General features: G+C 36.3%; 1 protein-coding gene across 2 annotated transcripts in view; it reads left to right on the top strand.

Annotated features, from left to right (window-relative positions):
* Positions 1–6,178: 6,178 nt before the first annotated feature.
* The window catches only part of robo3 (roundabout 3), a 53,428-nt gene continuing 34,889 nt past the window's right edge, over positions 6,179–24,717 (top strand). The window contains exon 1 of one of the 2 annotated variants that reach the window (XM_068295466.1): positions 6,179–6,855. In XM_068295466.1, coding sequence (XP_068151567.1) covers positions 6,738–6,855 — 118 coding nt within the window. In that variant the 5' untranslated portion in view covers positions 6,179–6,737. The remainder of the gene's footprint in view (positions 6,856–24,717) is intronic. The other variant, XM_068295465.1, reaches the window with a different exon arrangement.

Genomic DNA, 24,717 nt, shown 5'->3' on the forward strand with positions numbered 1-24,717 from the left:
AGAGTTTTTCAATGAATTTAAATCACCTGAAGCAAAGTATTATCTTTCCATTCGATTTTCGTCAACATTCTGAAGAACGTGAACGTTTTCCTGCTCTTCAATCATGTTTTTTGTGCTACTGTCATAATCAAAGGAGGAAAATCGCTTAGCATAGTCGCATAAATGCATAACTGAAAATGCAAATATGTATATTTCCGCTACCGACATTGTGCTTTTTGGTTTTGAAGGGGTGAGGAGGTAAAAAGTGTTTAACTTTCAGTGTGATTGATTGCAGGAGAATTGTAATTGAATGCCTGCAAGTTCAAATATGGTGAAAGTTTTCACTTTTGCTCAATGCCAACGCGAACGCAGAAAGCGTAAACTTGCCTTTCTCTCTTTCTCTGCATTTTATGTCCAGACAGAGAGTAGACATTCGTGCAGACAGACGGAAGAGAAAGCTGTCATTTCGTTTCTTTCCTTTCGCCAACTTACTATACACAAAGCGAATGCAAATGCGAAATCAATCTTCATTTTAGATGGGGATGGAATCGGTCATAAAGCAGAGACAATGCTGTGTGTATAGGAATCATAAAAATCTAAATTGCCAGACATAAAATGGATATCCATACTCTTAAAATATTTATATGTAATCGGGGTGAAGTTTTGTGCTCCTGGCTTAACTGCAACAAATCGTCAAATAAGTGGAAAATATTGCAGGCCACAAAATTGCCATGATTTGCTCTGAGCTGGCGCATCTTATCTTATGCTCTCCATCTTGGTCCCAGTTTTCGTTGCCTGTGTGTGTGTGTGTGTGTGTGGGTCGCAGACAATTGTCAGATTTCGTAGAAACCAATTCGATGGCCTCTTTAAATATTAATACGCGTGTTGTGATTGCACTGGGAATTGTGATTGACTTTTTAGACCTGCCGTCGACGACCCTTAAACATGCAGTCGCTCGCCCTCTGACATCTGAGCTCTTGGTCTCTGCTATACTCCCCTCTCAGTTAAATGCAGCCCCGGACCCTTTTACCAATTACACACACACCTACCCTGTTTTGTCCACATTAAATTCAGACGTAGAGGAAGACGACGACCACTCAAGCAATGCCTTTGCTGGGGTCCCCAAGGCATTTTGCTAAAGGAAAAACTTTGCACTTGAAAATGTCTTTGGTAACAGCTAAAGAAATGAGGGGAAACGGTGGCAACGGTGGCAACAAACGGCAGAACAAAAAAAGTTTCAAAAGGTGCCACAAACTTTTTCATGCCACTCTGTGTCTTTTTTTTTTTCTTCTGCCGCTTCTTTTTCATTTTGTTCTTTAGAAGCAAATATATTTTATTGATTTGACAGCTTTTTTTTTTTTTTGCTCTACCTTTTCCCATCTCTCGGTGACTTTTTCTCGTTCTAGCCATTTGGCATCCAATTAAAAATTTGGCTCACACGTGACTCGATAGCACATGCAAAACCTGTTGGCCATGTTCAACTCATTTTGTTTTGTCAATTAAGCCAATAAATTTCTGTGGCCACAACTACCAAACCCCAACAAAAAAAAAAATGTATATATGACAAAAAACACGAGTCAAGCAATTAAATTTAAATTTATTGAAATCAATGCAAAATTAGTTGCTTATAAATTGCTTTTCATTTACATATGTAATTGTGGCTTTAAGAGAAACTGTTGCATATTTAAGTGGGCTGCATTAAGTTCAAAGAAAATACTTGTAAAAAGAGATCAGAATACAGAAGTGGTACAATTCAGTTGGGCTGATATTAGTGAATGAAGTGCCAGAAAGAAGGAAAAACTAAGTCTGCAAATTGAAGACTGAAGAGTTTCTTAACTTAAATCGAAATGTTTATGCACTTGTTAGTTGTATTATTAAGACTTAACAATAATTAGATTGCTTCCCATTGCCTGATTTACCATAAGTTCTACTTGTCAATAGAAAACAATATTGTCGAATGAAAAGATTCATCTTGGCATTTTTCTAAACGTTTTTCTTATGTTAGCCCTTTCAAAGTGCATTAAAATTGTTTCTTTCCACACTGCAACAACAACTTTATTGTTTAAAGTTTGTTGAGTTGAATTCTGAGGGGGAGAAATTCCTGTACCAACATATCAAAATCTATTTTAAATGTGCTCCGAACTGTGATTAGTTTGTGGGTCATGAACAGGTTTTTATATATGTATGTTATTGCTTTTACTAGTGATCAGATATTAATATTATTAAAAATATATTTTCTACTTTAGCTGCAATTAGCCAATCTTTAGCTATGTCTATTGCATTGCCTATTTATTTTTTATTAAGCAAAATAATTTTGCAATTGCTGTTGACTCAATTTGAATGTCTTTAAAGACGCCAAAACAAAAGAAATTCATAATTTTTACGAGTTGTTAGTTCTAACATTTTCGATTCCCTCATCTGTATTCTAAATGTTTTTTTTTTTTAGATTTAAAAGATTGAATATTACGATACAGCAAATGAATTAACACTTTTCAAGTCCGTGCGCTCCCAGCATCTATTTCGGAAAGTCAACGTGTGGCTATATAAATCCTAGAAAAGTTACGCGTTGAATGGGGGAACCAGTCGAGGCACACAAACAGGAACTTCCGTGCAGTGCTCAAGTTCTGGTTGCTTGCTTCTGAAGCAAATATTTCTTTTCTTTTTATTTTTATTTTCGTTGTGCAGCAGCCGCTAGCTCACTCCTTAGCCCCTCAGCTTGACTTGTGGTATACATAGTATCATGAAGGCGTGGCAAAATATATTTGTATTGTTTGTGCTGTGTTTTCTGGCGCGCCAAAGAGCAAACAATGTGAGAGCTCGAAAAACCGCAGCCACTAAATGCATTAAGCGTGGGGTGGAAACTGAAGATTCGTAGAGAGAGACAGAGAAGGAGGGTGCGTGGGGAAGAGGATGGCGGAGTTCCTGTCACCCTCTGTGGTAATATTGTAACGGCTTTTGTCTGTGTCTCGCTGTGCAAGTTTTGAGTTTGGCATTGTTTTCCTGCACGGATATCCTTAATGAGTGAGAAACTGGGCTACCGCTTGAGAGACTCGAAATACAACACAGTAGCTTGCCGCACAGCTGCCGCCCACAAGCGGCAACAACGGCATCATAATTACCCCAACCCTCTAGTCAACACCCTCAGCCATCACCCAACCACCTACTTCCCATTCCTTCACCGTTCTCGAACTGACAAACACACTCGAGGAATTTCCCGTTGTCCCCACAAACACTCAAGGAGCTGCTGCTGCTTCAGCTACTGCCTCTTATCTCTGACCACATGGGCACATAAATCTTCTGGGAGTTGGCGTCTCCTCCCATTCTCGGACCGTGATGGACACCTTCTCACAGTGGTTTCAAATGTGACAACTTCGTGTAGATTAACTTTCGCCTATTGCAAACAGGGTTAAGCGCATAATACTTTTGATACTCATATATATATTTTTTTTTCATTATTTAAGTTATTCATTTCTTTCCTTAAAATAATAACACAATTTTTCAGTGCAATCGAAATTCAAATGTGGTTGATCTCTTTATAATATTAAAACTTGTAAGTCTTGTTTGAAAATTTGTTGTTTCTAGAAAATTTTAACTAATATTTAACTGTTTTTTTTAAGAAAATTATTTAATCGATAAAAATTTTGTAAGTTTTTAAGTAACGGTTTTTGAATTTTTTGTTGTTAAAATAAAAGTTTTTTAAATTTTCTTTCTCTACTACATTTCTAAATTAATTCCACGGACCACTGTATATTTCCCCTACTGTGATATGCTTGTGTAATTATCATCATGATCACTTTTCAACATGACCAGAGCGGGGAAAACTTTTATATTAAAAGTAAACTTATGACAAACGAGAGTAGAAAAAGTCCTGGCCCCTGTTAAAGCCACTCACACATAAGCAGAGACAAACACACACACACACACAAATACACGCACGTTTGCCTGGGCCCATTGTCAAGTGTAATTTATCATTCAGTCAACGTCCTTCGATTGCAGTTTATCTTGCGAACCGTCTACGAACTTACTTTACTGGGTCGTCAGTGTAATTTTTCTCTTTCTCTTTCGATTACTTACTACACACCAAGCGACTACCCAACCACCCACACACCCCCTCTTGCCGACTACACTTCAGTCTCTATTCTCTATTCTCCTCTTCTGTCGAGCTAGTAAAAGGAAAATCAAAAGCAAACTGTATTAGGACCAACAGCAAGGATATACTTTAGTTCTTGTTGTTGTTGTTGTTGTTGGCGATGTTGATGTTGTTGCCACTGTAAAATGAATAGAAAATCAGTTTCGCTCTGACCTCAGGTTGTTATTTCTTCCTGCAAGCATGATTTCCTTGTATTTTCTTGTTATTTCGTTTCATCTTCTTATGGGAGCAAAATAGCAATTAACATGGATTTTGAAGCAACTTTCCTGCTCTACAATAATCGGAAATAATTGAAGAGATGTGGAGAGAAAAAATAAGAAGAAAAGTATTACTTTGCACTGCATAAATGCATAGGGGAGGCAGATCCCCGGGATAAATGGGGGGTAAATCTTTGAAGAATGTTGATTTTGTACGTGTAATTTGTAACGTTTTAATTGTTGTTTATGTGGCTTCAAGCCAAGGGACGTAAAACGAAGCATAGAGGAAGAGCAAAGACCACAAGCCACTGAGCTAATTTTGATTGTGGTGTATGGGTAAGGCATAAGGCAAATGACGTTAGTTTCTAATTAACTGTGCCAATGATGTTTGGTTGGTTTGCCATTCACCTAACTACCTGTCTACCTATATAACATACATACATATAAATGTAACATATGTATATGTACATGCCAAAAACTCTTTCTAATTCATCAAACGACTGTGAACTTTAGAAGGGTAGATAAAAAGTTTTCAAAAGCACCAAATGTGGTTAGGTCACAGAAATTGCGGTGACTATAGTCTGTTATCTATGAATGTCAGGAAATGTTTTTGTTGCTTACATGTGCAAACTAAATCTAACTAAATAGTATAAATTACTTAAATAATGAAATGGCCATCGTTATTTGGCCTAATTTCTAACTCTTTGTATAATGTTTATTTATTGACTTTTCTTTTTTTCAAATTGTTTCGAAATAAAAGAATAAAAGCTCATCTTGCATACTTGTGTATGAACAAAAGTTTTGAAATTTAGGTGATCCTTTTTAATTTTTAGTAATTCTTTATTCTTGTGTGTTATCTGCATTTATTTACTTCATAAAACCTTTTGATATGGTCAGCTCAAGGTGCAAAACAAGGAAAATATAGATAGCGAGATGAAAGAATTGTAAATAATACAAATAAGTAGGTATGTATTTTATGTCACCCACTTGATCTGCCATTTAGAAAGTTTAAATCAATTTCAGAGTACTAATTCTATCCGTTGATTAGCTTTTCTTTTTTAGTAGAGAGCAAGGATAAGACTATAGAATAATCATAAGCATACACAATATTATTTAATTTTCAGGATATGCAAACAGTTGCTTAAGCGCATTGCGTCTATCACTATTTCTCATGGCATTGCAAAGGTATTTAACGGTCTTTTCTTTTTGCCCCTTTTTGAAAGCTACTCGTTACTTTTAGCCAGGCTATCCAAATGTTTATACTCTTTTTACTCTCCAACTCTCTTTCTCTCTTCTATTTGTGACTCAGCAACGCATTTTGAGATGAGAGCGTGGGAATTTCAATCTAACTCCGAAACTTCTAGTGCGCAGACTCAACAATTTAGCCGGCAGGATTCAGCAACAAATGTTTATGCTAGCCAAAATGATAATAAACAAAACATGTTATAGGCAAATAAGAAGTAAGTCAAATTAAAATTCTAAGAAAAATGTAAAAATTAAAAAAAAAATAATGAAAATTATTAAAGTCAAAATAAATATAAAAACTAACTAGAAAATTATTCGAAATTTGCTAATATGAGATTAGGCGTTTATTTGGTTGCCTCCAAGCATTTATTCAGTTTTTATTTTCTTAAAAGTTATAAATTCTTTGGATCACTTTTGTTTGTGTTATAAACTAAGTTACAAGGCAAATGTGTGAACAGCTGATTGTGTAGCGTCTCCCTGCTGGAATTTGGCTAGAACTCCGAAATTTGGTCTAATGCCAATTCGGATTCTATACAGCCCGACAGATAATACAACGACCGCCCAGACACGAAGCCCTTTATTTGTGTTTTTTTTTTTTTTTTTTTGGGAGAAAGGAAACTCACCACTTGCCTTTACCATGGACTCAGGCATATGAATGGATGTGCTTGGTGTTTGGGCTTAACTTTCAGTTTGCTTTCAGTTGAGTTTTGGTTACTGCCGCCAACGGTTAACAAAAAAGTTCCCACGGTTGAAAGGTTGAGGTCATACTGAAGTTTTAAGCCAACATCGTGTTTGCTTAAGACAACATAAACAAACTTTGAAAATTAAAAGGAAAAAATTCAAAAGAAAACATTTAGATAAAATCGGTTTTCGACATTAGCAACTAAATAAAATATATGGTTAATATGTGAGTTAACTTTAAAAAGGGCTTAAACCAGGCGCAGGCCTTGGCAATAAAAATTTTTGGCACAATGTGCAAAATTTACTATAGCAATGAAATGGTCAATGGGCAATGTGAAAGTGGCAAAGTGTATGTTTTGGTAAAGAAGAATCACATTGTATGCAACTAAACAACTACAATTCGAAAGTCGGCGTGTGTGTGTGTGTCCGTGTGTGCGTTGCACCGTCGGTGTGTGTGTGTGTGCGCGAGTGTCTGAGGCAAATAAATGCTTTTGCAACGCTTTTTTAGCCATTTTATCTTAAGGCGAAATACTGTAAAAAATTGTAAAATGGATTTACGTTTCGTATTCATCGTTTTCCTTCTAAAGTGGACGTATGCACAAGGTAAGTAAGGAGAGAGGAAACAAGACTCCAAAGCGGGGGAAGACAAGGATACAAAAAAAAAAAAAAATGGAAAGGAGAAACTCATAGTGGTCCTGGTGGTCCAGAGTCCTTGTGTGTTTGCTTGGCATTCTATTTGTGCAGCTGCAACTGCTGCTGTTGCTGCTTCAAGTGCAATTTCTCTCTCTAGCATTTTGTTCAAGTGACGCGTTTCCCCCTTCTGCAATTGCAATCATTCCATAGAAAATTGTTCCGAGAGTGTGCTCTATATATATTTCATATACACACACATACATACACATATACTTATATACATATATATGAAATTCTATGGCTCTGTGGTCTAGTAATGAGTTGCATTTAGCTGAGGCAACAGACCAACTTGGAGTGTTCTATTTGTATGCGGATTGTGTGTGCATGTGTGTGTAAAAGGTGTTGAATACCAACAAAAACAACTTTTTCTGGAGCAACTGTTTGTGTTTTTTTCTTTATTTTTTCTCCTTCCATTTTGGCTTTATAAGAAGATCTAGAGAATTACATGTAGATGAGTGTAGCTCTGGTTGACTGGTTTCAAATGTGACTGCTTTATTGATACTGTTTGAGATGACAGGTATCTTTCATGATGATATCAATGAAGTGTGAAAAGTTTTGCAATTTTATTTAAAGCTATGCCTTTTCAGAATAATATATTACAAGGGATATACAAAAATTTTCCTTTTGGGAGTATATAGTCCTTGCTTATCTCTATGAAGACCAGACATAAGTATTTCTTTATACCTTTTACTTATCAAAGAATAGTCACAAGGATCCAGAAATGCTTTTGGATATAGTAATCAGGATCGACATTCATATCTATTTGTATCTTTAGCTTACTTGCTTGGCTTGTTGGTAGAGATATTTAAGAAATCTTAGTTAATCTCGGTTAAATCCACTTTTAAACTTTAATTTTTTCAATTTTGTTGTTTAAATTAGAACTATTTGTTGCTAAAATCTCATAATTTCCTAATCAAACCCATCAATATATCCAAATGACAAATTACTTTGTTATGTACAAGTTAGATATAACTTTCTCTAATAAAACATTTCTTGTAATTGACTGTTCAATATATTAACTAAAGTTTACATAGCCCTAAATGACTTCAAGGCATTTGGAAATCTTAGCTAAGAATTATATTTTGAGTAAGCAATGCATTGATTACTTGGTTCCCTTTTGCAAAAGTTGGCAAGAATAACTCATATAACTCTTACTTATCTCTCATTTACTCGTCTCCATATCCTTTCTGCCACATCCTCTGGCATAAACTTATGAGTTTGGATTTCATATGAAAAGTTTTGCCAGCCGCAAAACAATTTCCTTTTGCTGATGCCATACCCCTTCCTCCTTCCTTCTCCTACAGCTCCCTTTATGGTCTCCAATCAAGCAGCCAGCAAGCAAAACTGGCGGAACCAAACAAATTAGTCGAAAATGTTGGCAAAGCACACAAAAAGCCTCGAGGGGGCAAGCAAGCAGACAAGTAGAACTAACCAGAAATGAGTATGAATATGAGTGTATAAATACGAGTACTCATGGCATGTCCATAAAATATGCGCATTTAATAAGGCTCTGCAAAATGAATATGTAAATGCTGCTTCCTCCCCCGTAAGAACCTCGCAGACTTTTTCCTACTCAGGCAGACGGACAGACAGACAGACAGATAGACGGAAAACAAAAGCGTTTGCCCCGGTCTGAATGATACAAAAGAATATTTCATGTTGTTGGCTTGGCTGCTGCTCAATTTGCGTTATTTATTTTTTGTTCCTTTATAGAACCATATATATGTACATACATATGTACATATACATATACAAATACAAATACATGTACATTCATTTTTTGCCTTCTTTTTGGTTAAGGGCATTTTTATTATGTAGTTCATGCATGTAAACGAATTCAATTGAATAATATCCTGTCATTTTGTGTTCCTTCTTCGACATTTCCTCCATCTCCATTCGCCTCGTTTGGCATGTCAAAATTTTTATCAGCGCACAAAAATCCGCCATGCCAGCAGGATATGTGTGTATGATGCATATATGTAAAGAGGATATAGAGGCGGAGGTGAAGCAGTAAATAAATAAATCCCGACAACACGCGTTGCAACGTGTCCTGTGTGAGCGCGCGCTCAAAAGTATGCCATGTATTTCTTTTTTGGTGGCTTGCAGAAAATTTATTTGCATTTTAGTGGGCAACAAATTAAATACTTTTTCCTGTATAAAGTTTTATATATTTTGTTTCGCTCATTGTTGTAGTTGTTGTTTTATTTTCGCATTTAAGTTTGGCCATCTTCTGGCACTTAATTTATAAATTATTCATGCTTTTGCGTTCAACTCCATTGGGGCAATTATCATTTTCATAGGCAAAAGTTTTGCCTTGCATTTTTTTCTGCTTCTTGTTTTTCTTAAGGCTCGCCCAAAAAGTAGGCTACAACAAATTAATTTCTGGCTGTTTCTGCTCCTATGTGTATTTTGGCGTGTGTGTGAATGTGTTTGTGTAGGGCATGTGCGTGTGCTTATTTATTTTTGTTTTGGGAACTCTCTTTCTCTCCCTCTCTCTCTATCTCTGTTATTCTCTGGCACTGTGTCTAACAGTCTCTTTTAGTCTCTTGTTGTCTATTTCAGTCTCAGTATCATGCCAAAGGCAAGGGGCATAAATTTATTTGGCAAAAACTTTTGCAGACCAGAATATTAATGAGTATTTAACCTAAATTGTTGCCTTTGATAAGTGGCATGAAATATTCTACTTCTACTTTTTCTACTCCTTCTGTTTCTATCACATTTTCTTCTACTTTTGCCCTGCAGGTATCAATGCCAGCCACACATATACCTTTATCTATATATATTCCTAACCCAAATTCTCTATTCACTGGGGCATTAAATTACTTTAAATACCAAACAAAAAAAAAAAAAAAAAAAGGGAAGCAAAAAAATAAAGGGTAAAATCATCTTATATGCCAAGGTTTTTGCCATTTTGCCTTTTAATACACAAAAGGGGTTTGGGGTTCCTTTGCTCTTTTCTTGCTCGTTTATACAACAAAAAGTAAAAGCCTAAGTAAGTAGCCGGGCATGCATTCCAGTAAACGCTTTTGTCTTCTAGTTAATTGAAACAAAAGAGCGTAAGATATTTATTTCTCCAAAAAGGTATTTCTACTGCTGTTGGCTTTAATGAATTTTCCTCTTGGCCATTTTTTGGGTTAATAAAGTAATATGGAATTAATTTTGAGTGTATTACATAAAATATTTCAAATATTGACTGCTTATTTCCCAGAAATACAAAATGAACATAGATTACAATGAAAACACAAGTTAATTTATATACCTAGGAAGCAATTGAACCAAGTATGATTCATTTATTTAATTAGAGTTGAAATTTATATCTTCATATTACATATAAAAGATTCTATACTCTTTCAAATTGACATTGTCTTTAGGCATTGTCATAAAAATTGAAGCAACTTAAATGGATAATGAATATAAATTCAACTTTTCCCATTGATTAAAACTATAAATTGCTTACTTTATGTCCTTAGAAATGAAATCTTTTGTTTAAAACTGCTTAAAAGTTAAATCATTTTCCTAATAAGGACAAATAAATTCGATTTATTTATTAATATATGAAGTATTTTTCTTTGTTTACTTTGAATGATAAAAATTGGAAAATCATTAGAGATTTCTCTCGCTTTGATGGATAATTTGCTGTAATTGAAAAGAGAAGTGAATAAAAGGAAATTGCTAGTTTTTCCATTCAACAAGAATAACTGGAGAAATTGTAATTTATTGCAGCTTGAAGGCAACTCAACTAAATAGACAGACGGACACACACACACACAAGAATAACTTGCCAAGTAATGTACACAAATATAGATATAGAGATAGTGTGTGTGAGTGTAATGGAGTGGGTTTAGGGGGTGAGGGAAAATTTTAATTAATTTCTGCATCAAATGGGCGACTGTCATAATACAAATAAGAGATACAAAATTGTAATAGACAAACACATACATATTTATACATTTCTATGTACGCATCCGACAATACGTCTATTTATTTATTTATCCAGCGCACTAAGCAAACAATGTGCCAATAGGACAATAAGGACATGCAGCTGTGCAGGACATGCCTGCAGCGATATGATGGAGTCAAAGGCATACATAATGGCTATATTTTGATTAAGTTAATTAAGTGGATTTCTCGTTTTGTGCAAAACAAAATGTACACAGACACACACAATGCCTATCAACAGGCAGCGGTTCCCGCTCCTCTTAATTTTGTTCCGCTCTCTCTGCTCTTACAGTACTTTGGCTATGACATGATTACCCGCTGAGTCTTTGTGTTTAAGGCGAATCATGTTTGCCATATGAAAACATATTTCATTTCATTATGCCAGCAAAACTAGGTTAAAACAGCGTGATATCGCAACAACAAGAACAACACCAGTAACAGCAAACAAACACGAACAACAAAGCAACAAAAGAATCACAAAAAAAAAAATGAAAAAACAACAAATAAGCAAGCAAGCAATTGCCACTAATGAATTGCACTAGTAAAATTTGTTGAAGGAGAGCACCAACTCAACAATTGAGGCTATCAAAACTTTAAAGTGCTTGAGGGAAAAGCAAATAAAAGCAACTTCATAAACATAAACTGAAAGTAAAAAAACATATTTTCAACATTATGGTTAGAAAGTATGAAATTTCTACTTCTAAATATAATCATTTTTGCAATATTTTTCAATCAAAAATCATATAGTATATTACAAAAGTTCTTTTAAAAACTGAACAACCAAAACCTTTACTTTAGTTTTAAATAAAATATGATAGTTTTAAAATGTTTGGTTTTTTGAAAACAAAAGAGAAATAGTTGATAGCCATCTTAATTCTAATTTAGCTTATTCTATTTCTTGATATTCAAATCATTAAATTTCTTTCATTATTCATTCTAATCAAAGTCTATATTCATTTTAATTTTGAATCTTTTTTTTTTAATTTCTTTCTTTAGTTTATGCACATTTTCATGTCCTAAATCTATTCTCAGATTTGTGAAAGATTTGATTTTTAAACCAAATTTGAAGTATACTCTTGCCATCTTGATTTTGGAGTAGGGTATTTGACAGTCCTTTGCAAACTGGTGACATAAACAAGTGTTGAGCATATTTTTTATGACAAGTAAGGTTTTTTTTCCCACTTTGGTGAGTTTTACTTACTTTGGCGCCGTCCACCAATCATAAAGCATAGGGAATGACCGACGGGCGGGAGAGTGGACTGAGCCATCAAATGACAGGATGGTGAAGCGAAAAAGGGATTCCAATGTCTGGAGAAGCAGCCGCTGTCGTGGTTGTCGTCACTTGTTCGCATTCTTTCTTGCGCGCATTTTTCAAATGTTTACCCTTTTTTTCGACCCTGGGTCGGTACTGCAACTCCAACTCCAATTTGCCCCCTCGTCACCCACAAGTGTCATTGACATTTTAATGTGCTAATGAAGATGAGGGCAATGGGGGGAGAAAAAATAAATGTTTTAAAAAACTGAAGGAAATGCTGAAAATATAATAAAATTGTTATAAAAATAGTCAAGGATCGTCGCCTTTGACTCGTTTACCCCAAGTTGGGTTCATTATGCGGTTTCTTTTTCCTCTCTCGCTGGTTGGGTTTCCACGTCTTCCGCCCCTTACCATTAAGCCACATTCTTTGCCAACGCTTTTAAGCTCTCTCTCTTTCAAGGACTTGGTCTGCGGTGTTTATGAGTTGTTGCGATTTCAATTTTCCTTCTCTTTTCTGCTGCTGGTGGTTGCTTCTTTTTATTCCATTTTTTGCTCTGAATTTTCTTTTGCCTTGCAGTCAATTATGTCAAAGTTGTCAATTCAAAAACAAAAATTGCTGGGCGTTAGCGTAAGCAGCAAAAAAAGTAACGAGAATAATGTTAAATGTAGGTTATAATTTTGAGTGCAGTAAATGGAAAAATGTTGCAAGGGCTGCCAATGAAAGGGTGAGTCAGATGCAGAGTGCAAAAAGGAAATACAAAAATGTAATGCAGCAAAATAACATTCAAGGAACAGGACAAGAGAAAAGTTTCGTTTGAAATTTGAATAGTTCTTGACGGCAAAAATCTTAATCAAGAATGCAAATGATTTGTACAAATTGTTAAAGGCAATGGAAATCACATTTACAGCATCCTTATTTTGAAATATTAGAAAAGTTAATCAAGAGAGTTTGATATAAATTTCATTATAACGCAAACATTTAGGAATTCCAGCATTATATTCATGGGGTCAGTTACAAATTTGTTTGAAATAGAAGAACTAATTCATTTAATATTTCATTTTTATCTATTATTGGAAAAGGTATTGAAGAATTAGGTTTAAGTAGATTAAAACAAATCTTTCAAATAAAGTCCATAAAGGACAAATTAAAAAAAAAAACTATTGAAATAGGTAGAGAATATATTGAAGTTCAAACACTCATCAGGAGTGGAGAGTTGGAATAGGTAATTGTATTCTTTTTGGTTTTCAACATCTTCAATTGTTACTAAAAATTATTTGATTTCTAATTTAAACTGTAGTTAAAGGTCGAAGAGCCAAAAGGTGCCCGACCCTGACAAAATTCCCCTTTGGATGCTCAATAAAAATTGCAAAAACTTTAGCTAGGAAATGATTCTGATGTAGATTTTCAGAGTAATCTATCAAATAGAATATTGATACAACATTAGCAAGTCACTCAGTCGTGACTTGCCTTGCCAATGTCTCTGTAGGGCAACTTTAATATTTCATTTCACAACTGTTCCATGCCAATGACTTTAAGACAACTTCCTTAAAGGGTTCTCGCTCACTTATTCCCAAGTCCTTTTCCTGCCTGGGCTTATTCCACACTCAATCCTTGACTGAACTTCATCTGGGGCACTTAAATTTTAAATGCCTAGCAGACCCAGTCAAGCATTTTGTAAATTCTTCCTCTGCTCCTTTTTCTGTGAGTGTGGGTGTTATTTTTTTTTATGACTTACGCCAAACAGTCATAATTTTTGCCAACTCATTGCCTTTTTGGGCAGGGGGTCAGAAATCTCGGCAAGGCCGAACTGAAGCTGAAGCCTGGGTATGGTCTTCGCCAAGAGCCGCAAAACCTGCGCCTAACACTTTTTGTTTGCCTGCCTTTTGCCATTTGTTGCTTTCGTGCTGGAACTCTGCATAATTTATCAATGTCAGGACTAGCCAACCAGCCAGCTAGCTGCTGATGATGAACGCTATGCATGAAAGTGCTAGGCCAGCAGATTGTAACCTCCTGGTATCAGTTCTGCTCAAAGCCAGGAGGCTTGGCTTGCTTTTAGTATCCTTTTTTGGAAGCTCAAATCGATAGACTTACTTGTTGGACTTCTTCTTTGCTGATTTTTCTTTTCTTAGACAGTGCGGGAGGAGGACAGGGGAATTGCCATAAAATTTGAGCTTTATAACAAGCAAATCGAATGAAAAGAAGACGATGACGACAACGACAAGGATATTGTTGATATGTATAAAAAGGAAAAGGACATGCTTGCTGACCCAAAAGTCCAGCAGCAGGCTGCTTATCAATGGCCTAAGCATTTCTTTTGTTGACTTGCCTTACCTTTTCTCTTTTTGGCCTTTTCATTCATTCTCTGGCAAAAGGACATTTTATATTTATTAAAAAGAAACAGGCAGTGAGTAGTAAGATTCTCTCCCCTTTCCACAGCCACTCCCTCTCTCTTACTCGCCGTCTCCCTCTTATCTGGCTTTGCTTCTGCTTTTTCGGTAATAGGCATCCGGTCATAAAAACATGAATTGTGGCTCTTAGCAGCAAATCCAATTGGGCATAAATCGGCTTTGTCCTCGGTGTCGCCCGACACACGAAAAAGAGAGGGCATGAGTTGGGATGGATGGAGAGATCCATCCAGGTCGTGTCTCGTTTTATGGCTTTCCTCTGTTGCCATCTTCATTGTAGGCTTTATTTTATGTGCATTTAAGCACAATGCGCTTATTGACTTAATGACAAATGTTGTTAGGCAACAAAATCTTGAGTCTGATAAGATTCTTCATCAGGCCTAAAACTGAAATTGACTTGGACTTGAGACTTTGAATGGGAATCGAAGATGCAAATAGTTTTTAACGATTGCAAATGGCACTTTCTATTCATTCATTTCTTTTCAACTGCATTTTCCCTTCGGATACTTCAAGTATCCGATATAATAAAAGACTTACTCAAATTGCATTACAGCCAGCATCCTGGCACTTGTCACTGACATCCTAGTTACACGCAGTTTTCTCTCGCCTCTGGCTGTTTTTTCAAGGATGTTTACAAATTTACAAACGCGAAAGTGAATTTTCTTTCAATTTCTGTTGCGTTTCTCCAACGAAACGATACCGCCGACCCCAATTCCACCTTCTTTTCTCTTGTGACTTATACCAAAAGATGTCAGTGGCAGCAGCAGCAGGAGGAGGACTACTGAGTTGTTGTTGTTGCCTTACAGGCAGGATGAACGCCTAAGTAGTTTTTGTATAATTGCACTCGTCATTGTCATCGTCGACGACATCCTTGTTGTCTGCTCCTGCTCCGGCAGCTCCTTGAGGCAATGGCAACAACAGCAATTAAGGTATGTTAACAAGCGAACTTTTCAACTCTGCTCGCGGCTGTTGCACTTCAAAGGTGTGTGTTTGTGTATATATGCTTGTATGTGTGTGCTGTGGCCACGCCCATCTCCTCTTAATCATTCTATGCTTTTACCCCAACCAATTGTCTTACTTTTGTGGCTGAATTGAACAGATTCTCTTGAATCAAATTGCCATACCCTTTGAATACAGTTGTCTAACGAGAGTATTCGTTGTGATAGTTTCAAAGTCGTCTTTAAAAGTTTATTACAAACAACTGAATACTTTACAATGGTTTAAACAAAACCACATCACAATACATAGAATAAGAAGAGGACTTTGAAAGTTTTTCTACAAATGAAACTACAAAATTCAATGTCCATATCGCTGATAATCATTCTAGTTCATCAATTCCTATACCTAACGTAAATGATCAATTATTCAGAAACGTTCACCCACTGCTCCAATCAGTGGCGGATCTACGGGGGGTGAAATAGGGGAAATTTCCCCCCAAAACTCCGAGTCGGATAGAATATCAGATTTTGGTTGACAAATTCAACTACTTGTTTGTGCGTGGATTGCGAGACTTTTTGTGAATATATTAAGTTCATATGATATATGTATGTATTGACTTATTTTTACAATATACAGTTAAAAAACAGACCAAAACATTCTAGATAGCCAGTTGAGAGCTTGATGGGTGCTAAATTGCTATCACGCGTGTTAATCACGCGTGATGTCACTGAAGCACATGGCAAAATCGATAGTCGTATGCGCGCTAATGTATTGATTAATCGATCATCGTTTTAACTCAGCTGTGCGTACACTGCCAGATTTCTCCACAAGTTAGATCACATCAAAGTAAAGGAGCTTTTGTTTTTCGAGTTCATTTCAATTTATATTTAAACTAATTGTAAGTACTGTGCAATCGATTTATGCAATAGTATAGCTATTGTTTGTCGCTACTGAGTGCTGAAGCGTTCAATGTATGGAATGCCCTTCTTGGCACATGAAACGTTCTAGAAAATGGTGAGTATAAACATATGCGTTTTTCTGGGATGGCCATAGTGGCTCTGAAAAATTATCCCTAATGAGTGATTAGAAAAAATGTTCATAGAGTTGATTAATTTCAGTCTCGCCAGCAGCCTTCGATTGCCACTTTTTTCCAACCTCTCAAAAAAAAAGTTAGAAGACGTCGCTTCAGATGAAACGTATCATGTTGACGAAGATCAAGTTTCGGATACTACTTCCGAAAATAATACTACATTGACACAAGGAACTCAGAATTTGTCGAGAATTAGTTCACTAGGCGCTTGTTCATCGTTTATGACAGACACAAATGATAACCTAGCTTCTATGGTTATGCCAGAATTCTCCAGCGACATAGGTCATTTTATCGGCAAGAAGATAAGCGATAGGGTTAAAGGAGAACTTTTGGAAAACCCTTGGATACCATCGAAGAATTATATATTTCCTTTCTCCAGCAGAAATGTTTGCGGAAAAGAGATTAGGCATTATGTATCACATAAACATTTAGTTGATCACAACGAATGGTTGGTTTTTTCTGATGTCAAAAAAGGCCTCTATTGCAAATACTGTCCATGGTTCACAACAAACAATTTAGGAGGTTACCAAAAAAATACTCCTTTAGGTATACTAGTCACGCAACCGTTGGTTAACTTCAAGAATCTAGCCGGCAAGTTAGGAGATCTAGAAAGCCATTCTCAACACCTTTACCACAAGAATGCAGTTGTTGCAGGCAAAGATTTTCTGAAGAATTACCACAATCCACAATTCGGCGTCCACAATATCATAAATGAAGAACATCTGTCTCAAAGCCAAGAAAATAGAAAATTTCTAAGGTCTATTGTAAGAGCAGTTATTTTCCTCGGACGACAAAACATGCCATTTCGTGGGCATAGAGATGATGGTGAAGTTTCAACAGAATCAGTTCCTGCACGAAATGAAGGAAATTTTCGGGCACTGCTGAAATATCAAATGGAGTCAGGAGATATAACACTAGAAGACCGTCTGAAAAAAGCTTCAACAGTCGCAACTTACATCAGTAAGACAAGTCAAAATAAACTTATCGACTGCTGCAGAGTTGACATTCAAGAAAAAATCATACGACGTGTAGCTGACGCTGAATTCTACTCTATAGAATTCGACGAAACTTCCGATTTATCGGGAAAAGCACAGGTAACTAATTTTTTATATATTGCTGACTTTAAATGACGTGTCTAGTACACTGAGGAAAAGGATTTTTCATAGTTAGAACTGTCTTCATTTATAGTCAATAACTATTTGTTATCCATATTTCAATTTCAATTAAAAAGAACTTAGTATGTTATCAACAAATCGAGTTGAAGTCCAATTAAGAGGTATTTAATTATATCCAAAACAAGCAATTTGTTAACATTTAACAAATTTTGATTAATTTGTATAAAAACAGCACATATCGAGTGTAAATGATGTATTTTACGCAAAGTTTCGGCTCAAATCATCGTGATCGTCAATCCAAATCGTGAGCGAAAACGTTGCGAATCATTTACACTGGACATTTGCTGTTCTTATACAAATTAATTCAAACGTGTCATTTTAACCCAAATTTTGAATAATACAAATGAACCATCCTTTACGTTCACTGAAACAGCGACATTGGAAACAAATTAGTAATTTTATAGTTATCAATTTCTTTTTTGTCTAGATAAGTCTCATACTTCGGTACATGGATTTTTCTTCTGGTAAACCACATATCAGAGAAGACATCGTGGATTTCATAGACGCTTTTGGCGAACTTTGTAAAGAAGAGGGAAATTATGTTTATGAGGGGACTAAAGACGATGAAGATAACGATGAAAATGATGAAGATTCGGAAAACGACGTAGAATTATCACTGACCGGAGTTTCTCTAGGCAGGATCGTTTTAAAAGCAATGAAGAAACTAAATTTGAATTTAGAAAACTGTATCTCCATTGGGGCTGATGCGTGTGCTGTTAACATTTCAGAAAAATGTGGAGCTGTGAATGAAATCAGAAAAGAAGCGAATAACGCTACTATGGTTCCATGCTTCTCTCACAAACTTAACAGCAGTCTCATGAAATCTTCTAATATTCAGTCAATTCAAAAAGTTTCCGACGTCATACGAGAGGTGACAAAATTCTTCCAGAATGCACATCCAAAACGTTGTACAGCATTATCAAAATTACTTGGACACAAGCTGAAAAGTTTATGCGATACAAGATGGGTCGAACGACATGATTCTGTTCTCCAGTTTGTAGTGGATTTGCCGAAAATTTTTAAGGCGTTGACCAAAGTGAGTAAATGGAACAACAGAGAAACAGCGGGTAAAGCAACATTACTTATTGCTGCTCTTAGCTCTTTCGACTTCATCATTGCGCTGTTTTCTTTGAGTGATGTTTTATCCTTGACACGACCCTTGAGTGTAATTCTTCAAAAAGAAGACATGGATTTGGCGAAAGCTTCCCAAAAAATTAAATGTCTAGTTGAAGTTTTAGCGAATCAAAGGCAAGAGGCCGACGAGAAGTTCAAACAAATATACACAGATGCAGAAAAATTGGCTAAGGAATTGAATATAGAAGTAAAGAAACCAAGAACAGCAGGTAGACAAACGAAACGTGAAAATCACGACACGTCTAACTGTGAAGATTACTTCCGAGTCTCCATGTATATTCCACTTCTGGAAAATATTATTGAAGATTTAAAAATTCGATTTTCTCAAGAAGTTCTAGATGGCTTCAAATTATGTTCATTGCTTCCAACAAATGTTAAGGATATGACATCAAACGAAAATACAGATTTAATCAACTGTTTAATTCAACGATTCGGCATTCTACTTAAGGAACCAGAAAAACTTTTGCACCTGAGACTCAAAGGAGAAATGACCCACTGGCAGTACTTTTGGAAAAATAAAATAACTCAGATTTCTCCGAAAAACTCTGCGATACCAGTTAGTGCTTTGGAAACATTGGAACTTTGCGACAAAGATGTCTATCCTACAATTCACGCTTTGCTCAGAATTTTATGTACACTGTGCGTCACAAATGCAAGCGCCGAGCGGTCCTTTTCAACCTTGCGACGTATGAAAACATGGCTAAGAACAACCATGCTACAGAATAGATTGGTAGGCCTAGCACTGCTGAATATTCATTATGACATTGAAGTAAGACCAGAAGATATCATTCAACGGTTTGCAAATCTAGGAGCACACCGAATGGTTTTGTAATTTATGTTTGAGACAGCAACTTATTTGTGTTATTAATCTCATTAACGTATATTCTTTGATGAATTGTAGATTTCTCATCTACGCGTAATATAATATACCAAAAATCCAGTTTGAAAACACTTCTATGTATGTATGTATATATTATTTTTGACTTAGTGTAATAAAATGAAATTTTTTCCATACTTGGTCTACAAAAATTTTTGTCTTCGATTTCCCCCAAAATCGAATGCACGGTCCGCCACTGGCTCCAATTGCATTCTTAATTATGAGTTTATTTACAGTAAACGCGTTCGAGTTATCGGAGAATGGGTAAGAAATTCCCACACTTAAAAATCAATTTGTAATATGTGTCAAGACAGACATTTCAATCTCTTGCTCATACTCCAACCATTTTTCTAATGTCTATATATGTAAGCGTAATTAAACAAATCTGAAAATAATTGAAAGTTTTCCATCATAAATCCCAGACATAAACAAACCCAAACCCATAAACCAACTTGCTCCCTTTCTGTGTATCGGCCAACTACTAGGACTGCCCGAAACTATTCTGAAAACAAAGTATGAAAAAAAAAACTTTAAAATTCCCATGTTGACAATTAAGTTCACAACAAACCAACAGGCCCAGACAGACCAACAACACAGCACAACAACAACAATAACAATAACAGAAGCAGCGGCAAAAATGCGTCAAAGGCACGCAACCCTTACAAAAGGGAGCAGCCAGAGCCAACCCTTACCCCGACCCCCAATCTCAACCCCGACCACAGCAGCAAAGGACCAAAAGCACGTTGACAAGGCAGTCAAAAACTGGTTCTGGCTATGCTTCTGGTTTCGTTTGCTGGTTACTAGCAACCCTAATTTACTTTTAATAACTTCATAGGCAAAAAAAGCAAAAAAAGCTTACACAGGGAAGCATTAAAAGTGTCCTTTTTCACATGGACAAGGATACTAGCTAGCTAGCTGGCTAAATGAAAGGTGGTAGATGGGGGAGTAGCGCGGACTAAATACATAAAGCGTTAATTTCGATTTTGCTTAACGAGGGTTAAATGTGTGCTGCTCCTGGAAAACAGTTTAACGCTAAAGTTTGTCATCAGCCAGCCAACTGGTCGTATGAGCGATATCGATAACGATAATTACACATGCAGACAAGGTTTGGTTTGCCAAGCAAGCAAGCAAGAGAGTGTGAGTGAACTCATTCAGGTGTACAAATTCAATTTCGCAGCCATAAGATAGGCCCAGAAGCATGTCTAAGTACTCGATTGGATGGGAGAAAGTTTTTTGTTTCCTCCACTTCAGTGGGGGAGAGAAGATATCAAGTATGCGTGTTCGTGTGAGTTTGTGTGGCTGCATGACTGAATGACTTTTATGTCAGAACATAGATTTCAGTTGCATGAGCAAGCCAAAAGATGAAAAAAAAATCACGGGCCCAAAATCCAAGCAAGAAGTTGACAGAAGACAGCCTCAAGTGGGTCCCTTTAGTCAGGGATGCGAGTGCCACGAAATATACCACAAGAGGCCTAAGAATTTTTATTTTGTATTTTAATATTATTGAAGGTTATAGAAATGTAGAACTTCTTGAATTTTTAAAAATAATAATAATTAATATAAATAGTTTTAGTAATTTATTTATATTTATATAACAGATAAACTTTCTAAACGTATAAGGAGGTTATCAAACCCTTGTTTGTACTACTAACGCTCACAAGTCCTTTATGATATTTGTTGCTCATCTCTAGATGACTTCAATGCGGCAGAGGGACGACATATCATGCCAATGGTAGAAGCGAGAAATCGAAAAGACACAGATTGGGTCTGAGGCTGAGACTGCAAACTGAAGGCAGAGTGCGAGCATTGGGAAGATGTAGACGGACTCTTTGTATGCCAGATTTTGTGATGCCATGTGAATGGTGTCTGGTGGTGATGCTGACACTACCATCACGAAACCAGGACGAATGTCTATGCCAATGCCACATTGCCTGCTTTTGACAGTCGTTTTGCAAACATGTCGAAGCCATTAAGACAATCATGCGTCCCATACCGCAGCTCTGTGTCTCCCTCTTTCCCAATCTCTCTCGCTCTCTTTGTGTTCATTTTTTACATCAAGTGCTTTCTTCTCGCACTTTTACAATTCTCGTTTGGGTTTTCTCCGATTTTATTTTTTTTGCTTTGTTTTTTGAGTTCTCTGTTGCATGTTTTGTTTTTTGAAAAATGGCTGTCGCGTCACTTCTATTGTGTTTTTGAGTGTTTGTCCTCATCTCCTCCTATCCCCCCCTTAGCTACCGCTTTGCCTTTTTGTCTCTCTCTCAATGTGTGTGTCTATTCCACTTTGGTCTGCTTGCCACAAAGATTTATGTGCTGCAATTTACACACACGCAAAAAAAAAAAAAACACAAAAAAATGTGTCCACCCAAAAAAAAAATATAGAGAAAAAAATGTTTGTTTGTCGCTTAGATTGAGTGGAAGTCGCTTTTGTTGGGTGTCATGTGTAGCTAGGTAGGTGTTGAAGTTGGTTGGCCAGTGTAGAGGCAAAAAGGGAAGGGTTTTTTTTCAAGTGCTTTGGATATGGGGATGGCCAATGCCAATGTTTTGACTAAAGAGTATGTACATTGCGTATTTAACAGGGTGTTAAATTCCACTAAGTGACAGCTTTTTGGGGTATGACGGATAGCCGTGTACATAAATAGACATGATGGATGTTAGCAAATTGGAACTTGCTTCACATTCGGTGGCAAATACTTTAAACTTGACTTGCAAGAAGGGTTTAATATGACTCAGGAATAAATATCAAAAAAATTGCTGTTCAAAATTTATTGTTACCAATGTATCAACCTGTTTTGTGGTAATAAAAATGCTGTTTATGGATCTTCGTCAACTTTGGGTCTATTCTTTAAAACAGTTCTAAGAACATTTTAGAGAAATTAAAACAATTATCTATTATCAAGTCCAGCAAACTTTGCTAAATGATATCCTTAAATGCTAATATCAAATAGTAATTATCCGTAAATTAAGCAAATGATTATATGGGCTTAAGTAGCTTTAAAAATTAACCGTACTTCTAGTCAGTTCTACAGCAGATGCATTTTTGACTTTTTTTTCAAAATTAATGCATGGTATAAATTTCAGAAATATTAAATTTCAGTTTATTGTAATTTCTTTTGTTGGTTGTTTATATTTAATATTAATCAATTATTAAAATCATTTTATAACATTTGCTTCGATTCCCTCATTATGTATGCATTTTAATCAAAAACCGAAAAAAACAAATGCATAAATTGCTGAATTATGAGATATTTTAACGAGTTTCACGCCCATACCCAATACCACCCCCAAATACCCTTCTAGGCTAAATATGAAAAAAAAGAAAGAGAAGCATAAAAAACAGCAATACACAAACAACAAAAGCCAGAAAACTATAAAGCTCGAAGGGTCCTAATGAAGGACCAGAAATGAGACAAAGGCAAATAGATGGAGATACAAAGAGAATGAGAGAGAACGCAAACAGTTAAAAAGGATCACCAAGAACTGTCATGACTATATAACGACAGATTGAACCCTTCGCTTTTAATGCAATTAAGTTTAATTGAAAATTTTCACTCCAAATTATGAGCCGAACGTGTTGTTATGGGTGCCTTTTGGGTTGACAGACAAAAAGGGACTGAAAACGCACAGAGAAATAGAGATAGATAGATAGAGACAGAGAGGGAGACAACCCCAGCAATCAGGCAGATAGAAATTAACATGAACACACCACATAGAACGGGCTGGGTGGGGTTGATGGTGGTAGATATTGGAGTGGAGGATTGGAAAAGTGTCCTGGTGCTTTGCACGTACGTCCTGAGTGAAAGCAATCAAGCGTTCAAATCACTAGCCCCCAAAAAATGATGGCAGCTTAGCAAAAGTTTGCTTTGATGCGAGCCGCAACGTGGCAAGAGGATTCTGTATATGTGTGTTGGTGTGTGTGTGTGTGTGTGTGTGCTCAACAGGACTTTATTACAAAACAAACAAGCAGGAACCTGCTGCTGTTGCTGCTTTCCGCCCGCCTGCCCTCTTATCACCAATTTGGCATTTAACTTATCTTTTATCTTGATTGCTGTTGACGATGACAGGGATAATGATGATGACGACGACGATGGCAACAACAACATCAACGATGGTCATGGCGATTGGTAGTCACCGTCTCGTTTTTAGTTTACCTGCCACTCCCACCCTCTCGTTCTCTCTCTCTCTACTTTTTTAGCGCCACTCAACGTGATTCCTGTTTAAACAAGCGAATGCCGCTTGATTTTAATTAGCATTTGACACAGCAGCTTGACACGGGATACAAGAATCTATCCAGCAGAAAGACCTGTGATATTAAGAGAAGGACCAGCTGGCAAAGAAGGTGGAACCGTTGATGCTTAATGAGCCATCAACCAACTGGAATTTCAAATGTCCCCATGTGCAAATAAAAATATATCCTTGTGGCTCCAACAACAAGAGAAAAAGAAAAGAAAAAGAAATACCAAAATGTTATACGTTGGTTCTAACATTTCACGCTTCACAAACTTCTGATGTCAGCTCCAAAAAAACACAAACGGAAGACATTATATCTAACATTGCAAATACTCTTTCCTCAGATTTCCTTTCCAAAGATAGAGATTATCATTGGATATCAAAACCAGAAATTTCACAAATATTTTAGTTTAAAATTTGTCAATATAAATAGTTTGCATTTGATGGGTGGTCCTTTCTTACCCTGGCATATAAAAGGAACATAAATGAATTAAAAACATATTAATCCAATACATAAGAGGAAACGTATATCTAACCCAATCGATATACCCTTAGTTACTCTTACGTAAATTGTAGTTAGGATAACTGACACTGTCATAGTCAAGCTTACATACATTTCCTTTTTACCCGCTCTACTGAAAAGCATCTAAGGTTTTGTCACTCGATGCGCTGCGCTGGAAAATTCAATGTGAAAACTTTACATTCGTCTGTGGGTGACGGTGTGTATATT

The sequence above is a fragment of the Drosophila tropicalis genome, unplaced genomic scaffold (genome assembly GCF_018151085.1).
Source record: "Drosophila tropicalis isolate 14030-0801.00 unplaced genomic scaffold, ASM1815108v1 contig_845, whole genome shotgun sequence".
In the NCBI taxonomy this organism is placed as follows: Eukaryota; Metazoa; Arthropoda; class Insecta; order Diptera; family Drosophilidae; genus Drosophila; species Drosophila tropicalis.